The 14323-nt window shown below is 43.0% G+C and overlaps 1 protein-coding gene across 9 annotated transcripts in view; it reads left to right on the top strand.

Annotated features, from left to right (window-relative positions):
* The window catches only part of nav3 (neuron navigator 3), a 422744-nt gene that overhangs the window by 339050 nt on the left and 69371 nt on the right, over positions 1 to 14323 (top strand). For all 9 annotated transcript variants that reach the window (XM_063460845.1, XM_063460848.1, XM_063460842.1 and 6 more), the window contains 2 exons: positions 4049 to 5153; positions 8344 to 8459. In XM_063460845.1, coding sequence (XP_063316915.1) covers positions 4049 to 5153; positions 8344 to 8459 — 1221 coding nt within the window. The remainder of the gene's footprint in view (positions 1 to 4048; positions 5154 to 8343; positions 8460 to 14323) is intronic.

Here is a 14323-nt window from a genome sequence, read left to right as displayed (position 1 = left end):
TATTATTTGATTTTATCTGTTTGCGATCTATTGGTATGGGCATTTGTAACAGCGGACACATGAAAAGGGAAAGACGAAACAGGAGAAACATCCTTCATATATTTTCAAACTACACTGTCATACTGTTTTAGTAAGGATTTGCAAAAAATGTATGCACAACAAATACTTCAGAAATACTTCTGTTTGTGTTTGTGTGTCAGAAAGAAAAAGCTGTCAGACGATTTTTAGGACTTTTGGTTTTAAATTAGCGTATTTTTCTGTAAGGATGAGTCCCCACCGGGATGAAGTGAGCACGTGTGAACAGGTGGATTGTATCATTATTGTTGTCATGCATCTATTTGGCTTCAGCTATCTAAACTAATACAAATGGAAAATGCCTTTGGTGTGGTGAAAGTAAATTTTTACTGTGTAAGTTGGTGTTTAGCTTGCTTGGTGTTTACAAAGAAGATAAAGAAGCAGCTGTGAAACTCCAGTACTCCAGAGTGGAGAAGGTGCTGGTTTCCTTAAGCCGATAATTTGTCTTACTCACAGTGATGTGAAGTGGGAAGCAGAGCAAGTTCAAATGTATTAAACTGGAGTGTGGCTAGTGTGTAGAAACTCACACCAGGTGAATTTCAGTCTTTAACTGTGTGGTAAACAGAAGGGTTTGTCAGTACATATATGAGTCAGGGGCACGTGTGCTTCTGACTTTGTGTGTGTGTTTGTATTTGTTAGCAGAGGGTCCACCGCCACCCAGACAAAGTGGCATTTAATTCCGTGGTCGCTGAGGCAAAAAAGGAAAATAAGAGTCTGTTGCCACGGCAACAGCAAGTCACTGCACGGTGAAAAGTGTGGTGGTGCTGTGAAACTGCCTCTAGGGTGGGGAAGTGGTGAGCGGGGAGGAGGGAAGGGGAATCTCTGAAGACAGGGTTAATTGACTGGACACACAAGCAGAGACACACACCGCAGGCAGAATCACACAAATGCTCGCCATCTCTTTCATTCGCAGTCAGATTTATCAGATATGTAAAAGTCATTCACTTATCTCAAAAGATGGGGGCCAGCATAGTGGTCTCTCTCTCTCTCTCTCTCACACACACACAAACACAAACACACACACAATGTATGCTGTAATCAACGTTTATGCCAGTGCCACATGACTGCTTGGACAAGAAATGACCATCTTGAGACAGTCTTGTGATGGGACCACATAGGACCAGCTATCAACATATTCATATTCAGACTCATAAGTACACAGTAACTATAAAGTAATATATTATTATTAGTTGCAGACACAAGTAATTAGTACATATTTGTTGAACTTGGGACTAATGGATCTGATCACACATATTTTAACCTGGCTCTCGTTTTCATCTCATCACCTGTAAAGTTTTATAACTCCACACTTAAGAAGCTATCATGCTGACAAACTATTCCCACAGACAGCCATTTAATACCTTGCAAAGGCTAAATGCCTTTGTGCGTATTCCTGCAACAATAAGTGTTGCAGGAATAAGCATAAGAATAGACTCCAAGACCACACTTTGCCAGGAAGACACACTCACAAGCTCAAAACACTGCTAGCTATAACAGCTATGCTACTGGAGCTGCAAATGTTTTTTCTTTGCACCAGCATTTAACTGATAAGTCTTTAATCCATATTTAGCTCTTCTGGTCTCATCTGAGATTTGAAACTTTGCTATTGTGACTTATCTCAGCTTTTAAACCTATTCATGGTAGAAAAAGAGGGGGGCTGCCAGTTCATTATCCTTTTTAATTAACTTAAAACTGATTTTGTTGTTGTACAGATATCCTTTCACACAACCCACCAACACATTCAGAACAGATCCATACACTTTAACACATGTTAACCCTCTCAGGCTCAAATTAAGTTTTTGTTGCTAATGCACAACCAAGTCCTGCAGTGGTACTTCTGAGTAAAAAAACCTCATAAAATATGTATGTGGGGTAATCAGGTTGTTAGTTTTTAACTGTTGCAAATCGGCAACGCCTGCCTGGAGAGGGTTAAAAAATGATTTTATTTTAACATAGATTGGCTATAACAACACATATAACTGCAATTCCACTTAGACTTACACCCTAGCAGACACTCCTTTATTTATTTAACTTGTTACAATCATTCTAATATTAAAAAATTGTTATTGGCTAAAAATGTCTCCAGTTGTCAGTTGCTTGTCACATTATTATATGGTTATCCGAATCAATCCTTAACTAATGTGAAGCCAACAGATTTTTGCTCTAGTCCAGGGGTAGGGAACTCCAGGCCTCGAGAGCCGGTGTCCTGCAGGTTTTGGATGTGTCCTGTGATCCAGCACAGCTGATTCAAATTGCTAAAAGACCTCCTCAACATGTCTTGAAGTTCTCCAGAGGCCTGGTAATGAACTAATCATTTGATTCAGGTGTGTTGACCCAGGGTGAGCTCTAAAACCTGCAGGACACCGGCTCTCGAGGCCTGGAGTTCCCTGCCCCTGCTCTAGTCAGTCGCTTTTAAAGCCTTCAAAGTGTGGCCAAACCATTATCAGGTATCTTACAGCCATTTCCTAAATGACAGTTTAAACAATATTATGTAAAGGAGGGCCTGACACTTTACAGCCTGACACATTGTGCCGAATGCACTGAGGTGTTTTCAGGCATGTTTAAAGATTTTACAGGATGTTGTCAGAAGCATAAGCTGTTTCGGCCCCAGCCACAGCTCAATCTGAGCCCCCCTCCTCTGCCTGCCTGAGGAGGCTTTAAACTGCAGAGTGGGGGTGACTCACAGCCAGCTGAACCCTGCTCACTGTGCTGAGTGACAGCCAGACAGACAGACACTCAGTCTAATGGAGCATAACTTCATGCTGTCACTCTGTCGCCTCTCTCTACTTACCCTATCATAATTCTGCTGATACTTTTTTCCCCGCTATTTGTCTCTTTCAGTTAGAAAGTAACTCAAACTTGTGTTCATGGGGAGGTGAAGTTGTGTTCGTGTGTATACCTAACACAAATGCTATACTTGTGAGGTCTGGGATAATGTTTATGTATTAAAGAGATACACTGTGAAAGGTAATTATTTATCTTTCATATAGCTGTGTGCAGTATAATTCCAGCTGTGTGGATGAAAGTAGAAAGAGGAAAAAAAGAAATGCAGAATATGAATATCCCAAAATAAAAAATGTTCAGGGAATGAAGCTGCAGAGTAAATAAAAAAAAGCTTCTCAAACTTTCATTTGTTGTTTTACTCATTGGGAGGTGGATCTTTTCCAGAAAAGGCCAATATTTTAATTGAATGGCTTCCTTTCAGGAAATTCTCCTTTATTATTTATGATGGTGAGAATTTGTTTGTCACTACCATAACATGATAGCCTGTCCTTTATAAGTCTGTTATATACATGTATACATGCGGTTACAGGTTACAAAGAATTGTAACAAGAAGGTAAAGCACTGTTGAATGCAAACTCCTTCGAGACACCGGTGTTGTAATAAACATGAAGTCTTTTCTTTTAACTCAACTCGCTGTTGATATCCTGTCACCTGAGAATAAGCTCTGGGGTTTTATTTTTGTAATTTTCCCCAAATAATGTAAGAGTTAACTATTTTTTGCTGAATGTGTGTAAAACCACAAAGGAAGTCAGCAGGGAGCCAGCTGAGTATTCTGAACTAGTTTTTCTTGTCAAATAAGTCCAGGAAGCCTGAGGAAGTGTAGCATTTTGGCTAATAACTTGTTGGAAAATGACTACGATAAAAAGTTTAAAAAAAATAAAATAAAATAAAATAGGAAAATTGCATTTAATTATCAAACTGCAGTAAATTTTGGGGAAACCTAACACTTTACAGGTAGCGTAATGCAGCATACATGACTAATCCTCCTTTTTCTAATCAATTCTGTGCAACATCTCAATGGGAAAATCATTCCAACCAATCTCATCACAAAAAGATTAGTAATAAATTGTTGCAGCTGATGAATTGGTTATTTGAAACTGCTAATTTGTACATCAGAAACTGTAATTCACCAGATATCCCTTTTAATCATCATCCCGTATTTTTCTTTCTCTCTACTCTCTTTGTTCAGAGGCTGTGAGAGGCATCCCAGTACCTAGTGGGATGAATGGAAGTGGTGTTGGTGGCATGGTTCCCACCAGCCTCAGTGGGCAGCAGCTGGCCTCTGCCATCCCTTCCCCCACAGCTGGCAAGTCCTGGCGCAGCAAGTCCATGAATCTTAAGCACAGCGCAACTTCATCCATGCTGGCAAGCCCTACACACTCCCCTTCTACCACCCCATCACCGCAAGCCCCAGAAGGGGATGGGTCAAAAGTAGGGTCAAGTGTTGCACTGCCTCAGAGGTCAATGCTGGAGAAATTTCGGCTGATTAACCCCCGATCAGCTTCAAGAGCATCACCATCTGTGGTGGAGATGGCTTTGCAGGAGGAAGATGACCTGTCAGAGTATGGTGAAGATGGATTGACGCCTACAGGGTCAGCGTGCAGCAATGTTAGTAGCAGTGCTACAGCCAAACAAATGGCTACAAAGACCCCTGCGTCGTCCCTCACCGCACCAAGCAAAACGTCCTCATCTTCACCCTCTTCTTATTCAAAGGCGTCCGCCAGTGGTAGCAGGTCTCAAGCCTCCTCCAAAGACAAGGAGGACAAGAGCAAGTCTGGGAAGTCCTGTAAGGACAGCTCTCCCCCAAAAGAGGAGCGCGACACATTTCCCGAGTCCACGAAGAAGACCTCAAAAATCGCCAGCCTCATCCCAAAAGGAGGGAAGTCATCGTCAGGGAAGAAAGATGGTGGCACCCCCTCAGCTTCAAGCGGCATCCCAAAGCCAGGACTTAAAGCTCCCTTGGCATCATCAGCAAAGCCGCAGAGTCAGTCCCAGGCCCAAAACCAGGCCGCCTTAAACAGCAGCGGAAATATACGGGGAGGAGAGGGGGAGAGAGCCAAGCTAACCAAAGGGGGGCAAAGTGGGAGTTTCTATATCCAACGCTCCGTAGGGGGCTCAGAGGGCAAACGGACCAGCATGACCTCGTCCACCAGCACCTCAGCCCTGTCTGCATCCACTGTGGGAGGAAGTGGGGGAGGGGGAGGAACACCAGGAGGAAATGGAGTAGTTCAGCTTCCCCAGCAGCAGCAGCACAACCATCCTAATACAGCCACTGTGGCCCCCTTCATGTACAGGTGAGGTGTGTGTGTGTGTGTGTGTGTGTGTGTGTGTGTGTGTGTGTGTGTGTGTGTGTGTGTGTGTGTGTGTGTGTGTGTGTTTTGTGTGTGTGTGTGTGTGTGTGTGTGTGTGTGTGTGTGTTTATTTGTCCTATCATCATCACTCAAAGGACACCCAGAGAGAGCAACCTGTTGACCCGTTTTTTCCAAAATCACGCCTGCACACATTCACACATGCTTACAGTCATTCACACACCCCATGAGATCTTGGAGTTCTCCCAGTGATCAGCTGGAGCCTCCCCACTGTGCGTCTTGCTCTCGCCTCCACATCCCTTCACAGGCATCACTGAACAAATTAACATCCACTCCCTGCTGCTTGCCAAAGCCTATTATTTAACTGTCTGGGTTTCATCTTTGATGTGAGCATCCAGACATTGGCAGTGTTCAAGAACTCATTCCCCTTCTCTTCATTCAGCCAGTGTTGTTAGAGGCATGCATCTGGCACATGGTTTCATGATGTTACAGCAATCAGAGGTGCAGGAAGTGGGTAAATCCCAAAGAAAAAAAATAGCGGTGCCGCCAAAGTCTCTGGGATGGCTTTGTGTTAGGAGAGAAAGGGAGTTAGGAATCCCATTAAACAAGACTAAATCCTTCACCCTTTCTCTCTCTCTCTGAACTACCTCCTCTGCAGCGCACAGTCAGCTCTGCCACATTCAGCAGTGCCTCTTTCGAGCATTAGCATTCCTTTAATCCCACACATTTAGTGAGTTTCTGCGGCTATCAGTCCTGAGGAGATAATGAGTGATAGTCAGCTCTGAAGCAGGGAACTAAAACTTAAAGTGTGAAAACACAGGCAGCCTACTCAGTGAGCAAAAAGTAAACAGAAGCATTGAGTGTAGTCAGAAGTGGATGGACCATCTGTGATGTTACCCAGAGTTTTCTGAGAGAACATTTTAAAGCTTGGACTTCTACTCACTGTTTCTTGCCATCCTGGTCAGTAATTGGAACTAGAAAGTTCAAATTTGGCATCCGTCGCAGCTGCTCCTAAATATATCTCTTAGTTGTTAAGAAAGTCTCATTTTTTTTGGGGGGGGGGGACCACTTTATCAACTTTGCATCTGGAACAATTAATTTTGCAACAAGTGAATCATACTTGTTATTAATCTCTGTCTCTCTTCCACAGCATGTCTTTTGTCCTGTCTTCCTTCTCTCACCCCAACTGGTCACGGCAGATGGCCGCCCCTCCCTGAGCCTGGTTCTGCCTGTTAAAAGGGGTTTTTTCCTTCCCACTGTCGCCAAAGTGCTTGCTCATAGGGGGTCATCTGATTGTTATGTTTTTCTCTGTATGTATTATTTTAGGGTCTGCCTTACAGTATAAAGCGCCTTGAGGTGACAGTTGTTGTGATTTGGCGCTGTATAAATAAAATTGAATTGAATTGAATCTGGAGGGTACAAGAGAGATACATTGGAGTGTTTTAATTTGTTTATCATTAGAACAACAGACATGCAGAGTTAATGGGTTGTCAGAATATCTGTGGTGTTAACGCTGGCCCCCTCCAAAAGTGTTACAGTGAAAGTCACCTGTGCTTTTTTACATAATAGTAGGTATGAAATTGTAGACCATCCATCCGTCCATCCATCCATTTTCTTCTGCTTATCCAGTTCTTCTTGTAGAGGGCAAGAGACGGCGTACACCCTGGAGAGTGCTCAATGCCCCACTGCCGTGCTATCAAATCTTTTACACATATTACGTAATAATGTCAGTGCGCCCCAGGGTGGCTGTGGCTACAATGTAGCTTGCCATCACCAGTGTGTGAATGTGTGTGTGAATGGGTGGATGACTGGATGTGTAAAGCGCTTTGGGGTCCTTAGGGACTAGTAAAACGCTATACAAATACAGGCCATTTACCATTTAATGTGTCTCAGACTATACTCGGTGGTGAATAAAATTCCCAAAGAACAGTTCACATGCAGATCTTAACCTTTTTGCTGTGTTCTAAGATATATCCTTCCGTTCATATATCTGCGGCTTCCATGTTCATGTTCTTCCTCATCCAAAGCCGTCAGCATGTATACAGCTAGCATAAAGGCCTCCTCCTGTGCTGCCAGCATTTTTGCCACAATTAGGCATCCTTGTCTCGTTTGGATTCTTTCTCCCCGCCCACTTAAAGTTGTTGTATCTTCCAAGCTTAACAGACCACTGTGGTAGGCTTTTAGCTGAATTTGTATGCAGAAATATTTTTTTTCCCTTTCTCTCTCTCATGCACTCACAGTTGCACCACAGAGAAATGTAGTTTACAATGCCCGTCCTCATCCTATGCTTCCATAACCTAGGTTGACCGGACGATTTTTACAGGGGGCGATTAAAAATACTAAAATTGTTGGTGCAGTTAATCATTTTTTCCAAATCTCCGCAGCTTCAATCACATTTCTTTACATGACCAGCAGTAAACCTTCTTTTTCAAAGCAGCAGAGTCAAATATCTTATTACTGCAACCCCCCCCCCAATATCTATTCTCCTATTTTGGATACTGTGCCATACAGCAATGGTAGTGAATATCTGTGTCTCCGTCTTTGTGAATCCACTGAGGTGAGGGAAGCTTGCAGGAAGAAGAAAAGCTTTTTCACATGAACTGAAGTCACAGGCGAATGCTGTTGTCACAATTGGAAGCCAATTTTTATCTGCAGCTCTGCAGGTGGTGGTCGTCCCTGGTGTGTGTCTGCGCGCGTGTATATATTGGAAGAAATGCATGGTGTTGTTTTTTGTTTTCTCAGTTTGTAATGCGAGTTTTACTGTGTGCATTTCGGGATTTTGTGTGTGGTTTAAAGTGTTAGTTTGTATGTGTTTCACTGTTTGTGTGTTCCTGCGTGAGAGGGCTTTCTGTTGGGTTTGTGTGTCAGCTGTATAACTGTGTCGTTCCGTGCCTTTAGTCTGTTTTTGCATGGTTTTGTGGCACTTTCATTGTTCAAAGTTTGTACGTACGTGTAAGACTGTTATCTTATGAGGAGCGTTGGACTCCATCTTTATTTCTTTAAATCGGCAAACAAACAGTGTGAGGTAGCTCAGGCTGGTGGAGAGGACGCACACAGCAAATTTAGTTAAATCCATCCCTCCATGACTGCAGTGCCTTTAATTCAGGTTAGACTGAAATATCTGATAAACCTGTCTTCTTAACTGCTGTGTGTTATTTGTTCTTTGTGCCTTTAGGACATTCTCAGAAAATGACTGCACCATGGTGGCCCCAGCCGACCCCTGCCTCAGCCCCACCAAGGGAGAGCTAGTCTACAGCAAGACAGCCAAACAGTGCCTGGAGGAGATATCAGGTATGCAGCAGGTCACCACACAGATGTGGGCTCCGCTTGGAGGATATTTCTCAGTGTGGGTGTGAGAATGTGCATAAGTATCTGTGCATTATGATCTGTCCCTGTAGATAAATAATTCTATTGCAGTGGTCTGCTACATGCTAAAGGAACTGATTTAAAATGACATTTTCCTTCATTAAACAATTGGAACAAAATGTGTTAGCTTAGGTAGAGACTCTTGTTACAATATGGATTAGCTGTCCACAGTGATATTTGTCAGAGACGAGGTTTTTGGGTCTGTTAATGGAGTATAGGTGGAAAAGTAGCTGCAGGATCAGAGAGCCTTTTGAAAGCTGCTGCTGTGGCCAACTCAGTGTACTGGTATTATGCAGCTGGTGTGTGAATGTGCTAAAGTGAAACTGTTTGTACTTACTGGGAGGATTCCTGTTCTGGGCTGGTTTCATGTAGGGAAAGGAAAAGGTCAGCAGTGACAGCTGGACACGGGGAGCATCTGCAGCTATGTTTACTTCGCTGCAGGCTGCCACCAGCTGATATAATCGCATTGCTGCATCACCACCAGTCACCACGATACATACATGTACATGGTTTATCATTGCCAGTCTCAGAGTATTTATCAAAAACATTGACAAGATCAGTATGGCTGTATGTAAAGCTTCACACATAACACATATACACACATAAAGTGGAGCTGTAGGTTGTCTTCATTGTGGAATTACAGTACTGTGGAGTTTTTCTGCATCTCAGAGTTCAGGACTGAGGGACATTTGACCACTTTTAAAGGAGTTTCTAACCACAGAAGCCCAGACAGGAGAAGGATGAGAGGTTAAAGCAGGCACCAGACCATGAAAATACAAACTGCTGGCACAGACAAATCCCTTTGTTTCAGTTGCATTTTACCAGTTCCAAATGAAGAGGTCACTGTGACAGCTCTTTCGTCCATTATAGCTCTTTGGTCTGCCTTCAGTTCAGAGGTTACATCTGTGGTAGATGTGTCCTCTCTCCTTTTTCTTTAGCGTCATAATCTTTTCATCGCTGATTTTATCGCAGAGGATCCTTTGAGACTTTTTGGGTTTTCCATTTTAGAACAGGTCACTTGATTCAGATGGTAATGTCTTCATTTAAAATCAAACTTCTTAACTCAGACGTCAAGTTCAAAGTGAAGCCAGAAGACCAGCATACACAAACAACAGCATGTGATTATAGGTTTGGGGATGTCATGTCGGCAGCAACATTCCAGACATTTTGCTTTGGTCGCGGCTTTTCCAAAGCCCGTGATTTCAAGGATAAAATTAGACTGCGGTGCTGACCGTTCTCTTTGTTTGGGGTCCATTGCAAACACTTGCTTTTTAATGTCACACGCTTCATGGTCATTGCAGTCTTCATTCTTCCTGCTCTTCAGTAGAGAGACAGGAATGAGAAAGAAATTCAAGTGTATGCATACCACAAATGCCACATGACAAGACTTTCATATACATTTACATATACAGACTGAACCAGTGTCAGTAAGACCAGTTTTAAAACATCAAAGCAGCACTCTATATAAACTCTTCATTCATACCTTGAGTTAAGCTTGAGCTAAAAAGTGTCACAGTTTATTTGTCTTAGTTAGTAGTCACGATTAGAGAATGCTGTGGTAGACAGCTGTGACTAATAGAGACAGTGCTAATAATGCTCCCAGTGATTGATGGGAATATTTTGGCTCGGTGGTCTCATTGTTGATTCGCGATAAGCTGCAGGCTTGCTGCTTTAGCTCCTCAAGATAGCATTTAATTAAGTTTGGGTGGTCAGAGTGGTGCAGCGGGGGCTGCAAGCTTACAGGTGCACTGTCCAAGCAACTCATTGTCACACTGTGAGGGAGAGAGATGGAGAGACACTGAGAAAGAGGGGGAAGGGAGGCATACAGGCAGAGGGCTAGTAAGAGCAGAACAGAAAGAGAGAGATTAGGTGAAAGAGAGGATGATAAACACAGAGGGGGAGAGAATGTGAGAAAGGAGAGAGAGTGAGTGAGAGAGAGCGAGAGAGAGATGCAGGCGCTCCGAGAGCTATGTGAGCCCATTTGCCGGCTCCACCACCGTTCACTCTCCGCTGTGAGGAGAGAGGAACCGTCAGAGAGGAGGCAGGAGGAGCGTGGCTGTCAGGTGGTAATTAAAGGAGAGACAGAAGGTAGGGGGAGATAGATAAGAGTGAATGAAAAGACACTGCCATTTAATAGGGGGAAAAGATAAAGAGAGCGCAAGAGGAAGAGAGAATGTGTGAGGAGCGAGAGATGTAGCGAGTCGTTCATCCACGCCCCTGACTGTGGTGAAGCAGGAGAAAGGAGCCAAAAAGACAGAGAGACAGCATGCGGACAGGGAAGGAGTGGAAGAAATGAATGTTTGTGTCTGGCTCGGCGTCTGACCATGACTATGGGCTGGCTTAATGATGGACCTGGATTTTACCTACGTGCCTGAGAAGGTGGTTTTCTCTCCACTCTACTCCCTCTGCTCGCTTTCCCTCCAGCCCACTGAAGCCTGGACATCAGTCGGGAGACGCCTGACTTGGGGATCCATCTCTTATGCTTCCTCTGTTTTCTTTGCGATAGTTGCTTCCATCTGCTTTCTCAGTTTTAGTGCAGTCAAGATGTGAAACAGAGTGCCATGCACAGGTAGATCCACTTGCATGTATAGTTTCAGTCACTGAGCCGCCAGCGGTAAAGAGGTTAGTTGAAAAGGGGAGAGGATGAAGAGAGGAGCGGAGTTCTCGGTTTATCAGGGCGGCAGCCCAGCTCGACGGCCTCCGCAGCCTCTCCCTGACAACCTCAACCTGCGGATCAAGCAGCGCTCGCTTACTAACTTGACCCTGCTCAGTGATGGCGAGCAGCAGGTTTACACCTTTGAGCTCGACGAGCTGCCACCGTCTCGCCTTTCCCAACCTCAAAACTCTTCGTTGTACTCATCTTCCACACAACGGGCAGGAGGCAGTCTGCAGGGAAGCCCCAGGAAGGATGTGGTCACAAGAGGCGGAGGTGTAAGGGGCACCAGAGCTCGATCTCTGTCGCTCTCCCTCACTAAAGTGCTCTCTCAGTCAGAGCATTCTCTCATTCCAGTCCCTTGGCGATGCACAGCAGCAGGAGGGCGGCCACAGCGGGCATCGTACAGTGGCCACCCGAGGATTGAGGCACAGCGGAGGTCCAGAGAGGTGGCAGGAACAGATGAAGAGGTCAGCAGGGGGCGGTCCGATGAGGAGGTGGCAGCAGCAGACAAGGGAGGCGGGAAACAGGGAGGCAGGGAGAAAGATGGCGGATATTGGGCGGAGGAGGAGGTTTCTGAGGGAGGTCCTCGTGAAGGAACAGCTCAGCTTGATAAGGAGGTGATCCTCACCATGCTGGGTGACCTGGAGCAGGTGCTGCACGCACAGCCTCGCCCACGTAAGTGAGCATTCATTCTCATATAAAGCCTAGAAAGGACTTTAAAAGTGTTGTTTTTTTTATTACATATTACACACGTGATCACACACGTCAATCAGCAGCTTCAAAAAACTATTTCTATTCATTTAAAATCTTGCTTTTTAAAGAAACAAACTGAGAAGCAAAGTAGCTCTGATAGGATGGTTATTTTCATAACCTTCATGATGAGTCAAGCTGTCCTTCTCTGAATAGATGGCATTTTAACCCTTTAAAACCGGTCGGAGCGGGCACACTTCGTTTTGCGTAACTATTTTTAAATCCCTGTAGAACTGTAACCAGGTAAGCTAGCGCAATATTTTTTTTTGCATATGAAACCAGAGGAGTTGTACTTACATCTTATGTCATCAGCTTGTCCTAAGTCACAGTTTCCTTCCACATATAGCTTTGCAAAAACTACACAAAAAGCACTTGTAGCAACAAAAACATAATATTACATAAACACGCTTTGCCGATCCGATCAGCTGTTCGTAACACTTCCTACGTTGGAATAGAAGTCAGCGCGAACTATCGCATGTCCGCCATTACCTGCCCGAAACCGGAAGTGACGTCATTTTCACAGAAAATGTAGGGTTTTTTTACCTTTGGGGCCTTATAAGCCTATACTGGTGTTTTTAAAAGTCATGTTTGACTTCATGCTTTTCTGAATAGTTTCTGGGATGCTTAGAACTCAAATTGCACTGCTGGAAATAGTTTATTTTTTTGCATATGCTGTTTTTTTTTGCAAATTTGCATTATAGTATTTATTTTCGTTTTTCCTTCAGTATATAAAAATTGGTGTATCTCAATAATAAAGCTATGAAGATACTCAAAATAAATTTCCTGTTGTTGGAAACTATTTTGTGCAACTTTTTGTATTTACAGTTTTGAGGGATAAGCCTCTTGAATTTCTCTAACTAGAAATATATGTGTAAAAAAAAAAAAAACAAAAAAAAAAAACCGAATTTCATTTTTTTTGTTGTTTGTTGCACCTTTTTTTGCAATTTTTGTAGTTATTATTGACTTAATGCATACATATTATTAAAATTTGGGCTATAATGGTTGTATTGATGTATAGCAACTTGAAATGCTCCCATAAATGGCACTACAGCATGTAAAAATATAAAGACAAGCTCTGGCGGACTTGGTTCTATGGAGGTCTTAAAGGGTTAAGGCATTGTTTTGCAAGAACATGCTCTAGAAGAACACTTTGCTTCCTGTAGTCCATACCTTTACACTCACAGATATGTTGCATTCTCACCTAAAAGATCTGCACAGCAGCAGTAGTTTATTTCCTAGATATTACACATCCTATTTTTCACCTGCATTCACTCTGTCACAGTCTGCAAATGAGGCACTTTGTTGAGCATGCAGCTTTAAGTGGTTTAATGTAAATCTCAGCTGATGGAGTCTAACCTGATACTGTGCTATACCTCGGCACCAGCTCTGTTAATATATGTCAAATTTTCCAGTGTACACACCATCTGCCATCCTCCCATGTGGAACGATCACCCGTACACAAACCTGGCTTTAACGTGAGAGAAACACAGGAGTCAATAAGAAGGATTTTTGACAATTATTGTGATAAATCAAAGTGAAATATGAAACAGAGCACAGTTAGCATGGGTAGATTTGGCTGATATCCTTTGAGCATGCTGAAGCATGATGCAGCAATAAACAGGAATACCTTGAGATAGAGCTAAAGCAAAATCAACACCTCCTCCACAGCTTCTATTACTTGCACCGCCCTCACAGCCTGTGAATCACACAGCCAGTGTGATCGATAGCCCATTATTGCACACTTCATTCAGGGTTATTTGAAACAAATATGTGGCTGAATTAGACAAATGCAGTAAAAATCTTCTGAAGTCTCAGTGTTCCCCTGTGTGTTAACAAAGACTGTCTCACTGCCAGTTATCAATGTATTTATTTTTTATTTTGCTTTTTGCACTGCATTAGATAACATCAAAATAGTGTTGTCAAAAAGGACAATAGTGTTGGCATTTTTGTTATTTGTGTGTTGTAATCTTAATGAATATATATACCAAACTTTGGAGTTTGGTATATGGTGGGGCGCTGTGGACACCCAAGTTTATGAAAGCAATAACTCAAGAACGAGGCATCATAGAATTTTCAAATCAATACCATGGTTGCATCTGAAAATCTCTGTTAAGTTTAAATCTGGTGACCTTGACTTCAAGGTCAGAGGTCAACTTTTCTGAAAATCAGAGGATTTTAACATTTATAACACAGGTATGTCTACTGCACAGGTAGATCTACGTGAGAAAGGAGGCTGAAGGGTAGCACTATATTTTATATATTGATAAAGAATTACAAACAACAATTAGTTGATGTTTAAAGCAGGTTTATTTAATTAATATCCAATTTATTTCCAATTTGTAGTGACATGGTGAAATGTGTCTGTTTGCTTGGTGAATTGGTG

The sequence above is a fragment of the Pelmatolapia mariae genome, linkage group LG17 (assembly GCF_036321145.2).
Source record: "Pelmatolapia mariae isolate MD_Pm_ZW linkage group LG17, Pm_UMD_F_2, whole genome shotgun sequence".
Lineage (NCBI taxonomy): Eukaryota > Metazoa > Chordata > Actinopteri > Cichliformes > Cichlidae > Pelmatolapia > Pelmatolapia mariae.
Note: the sequence above shows the minus strand (reverse complement) of the source record. Positions and strands in the feature narration are given on the sequence as shown.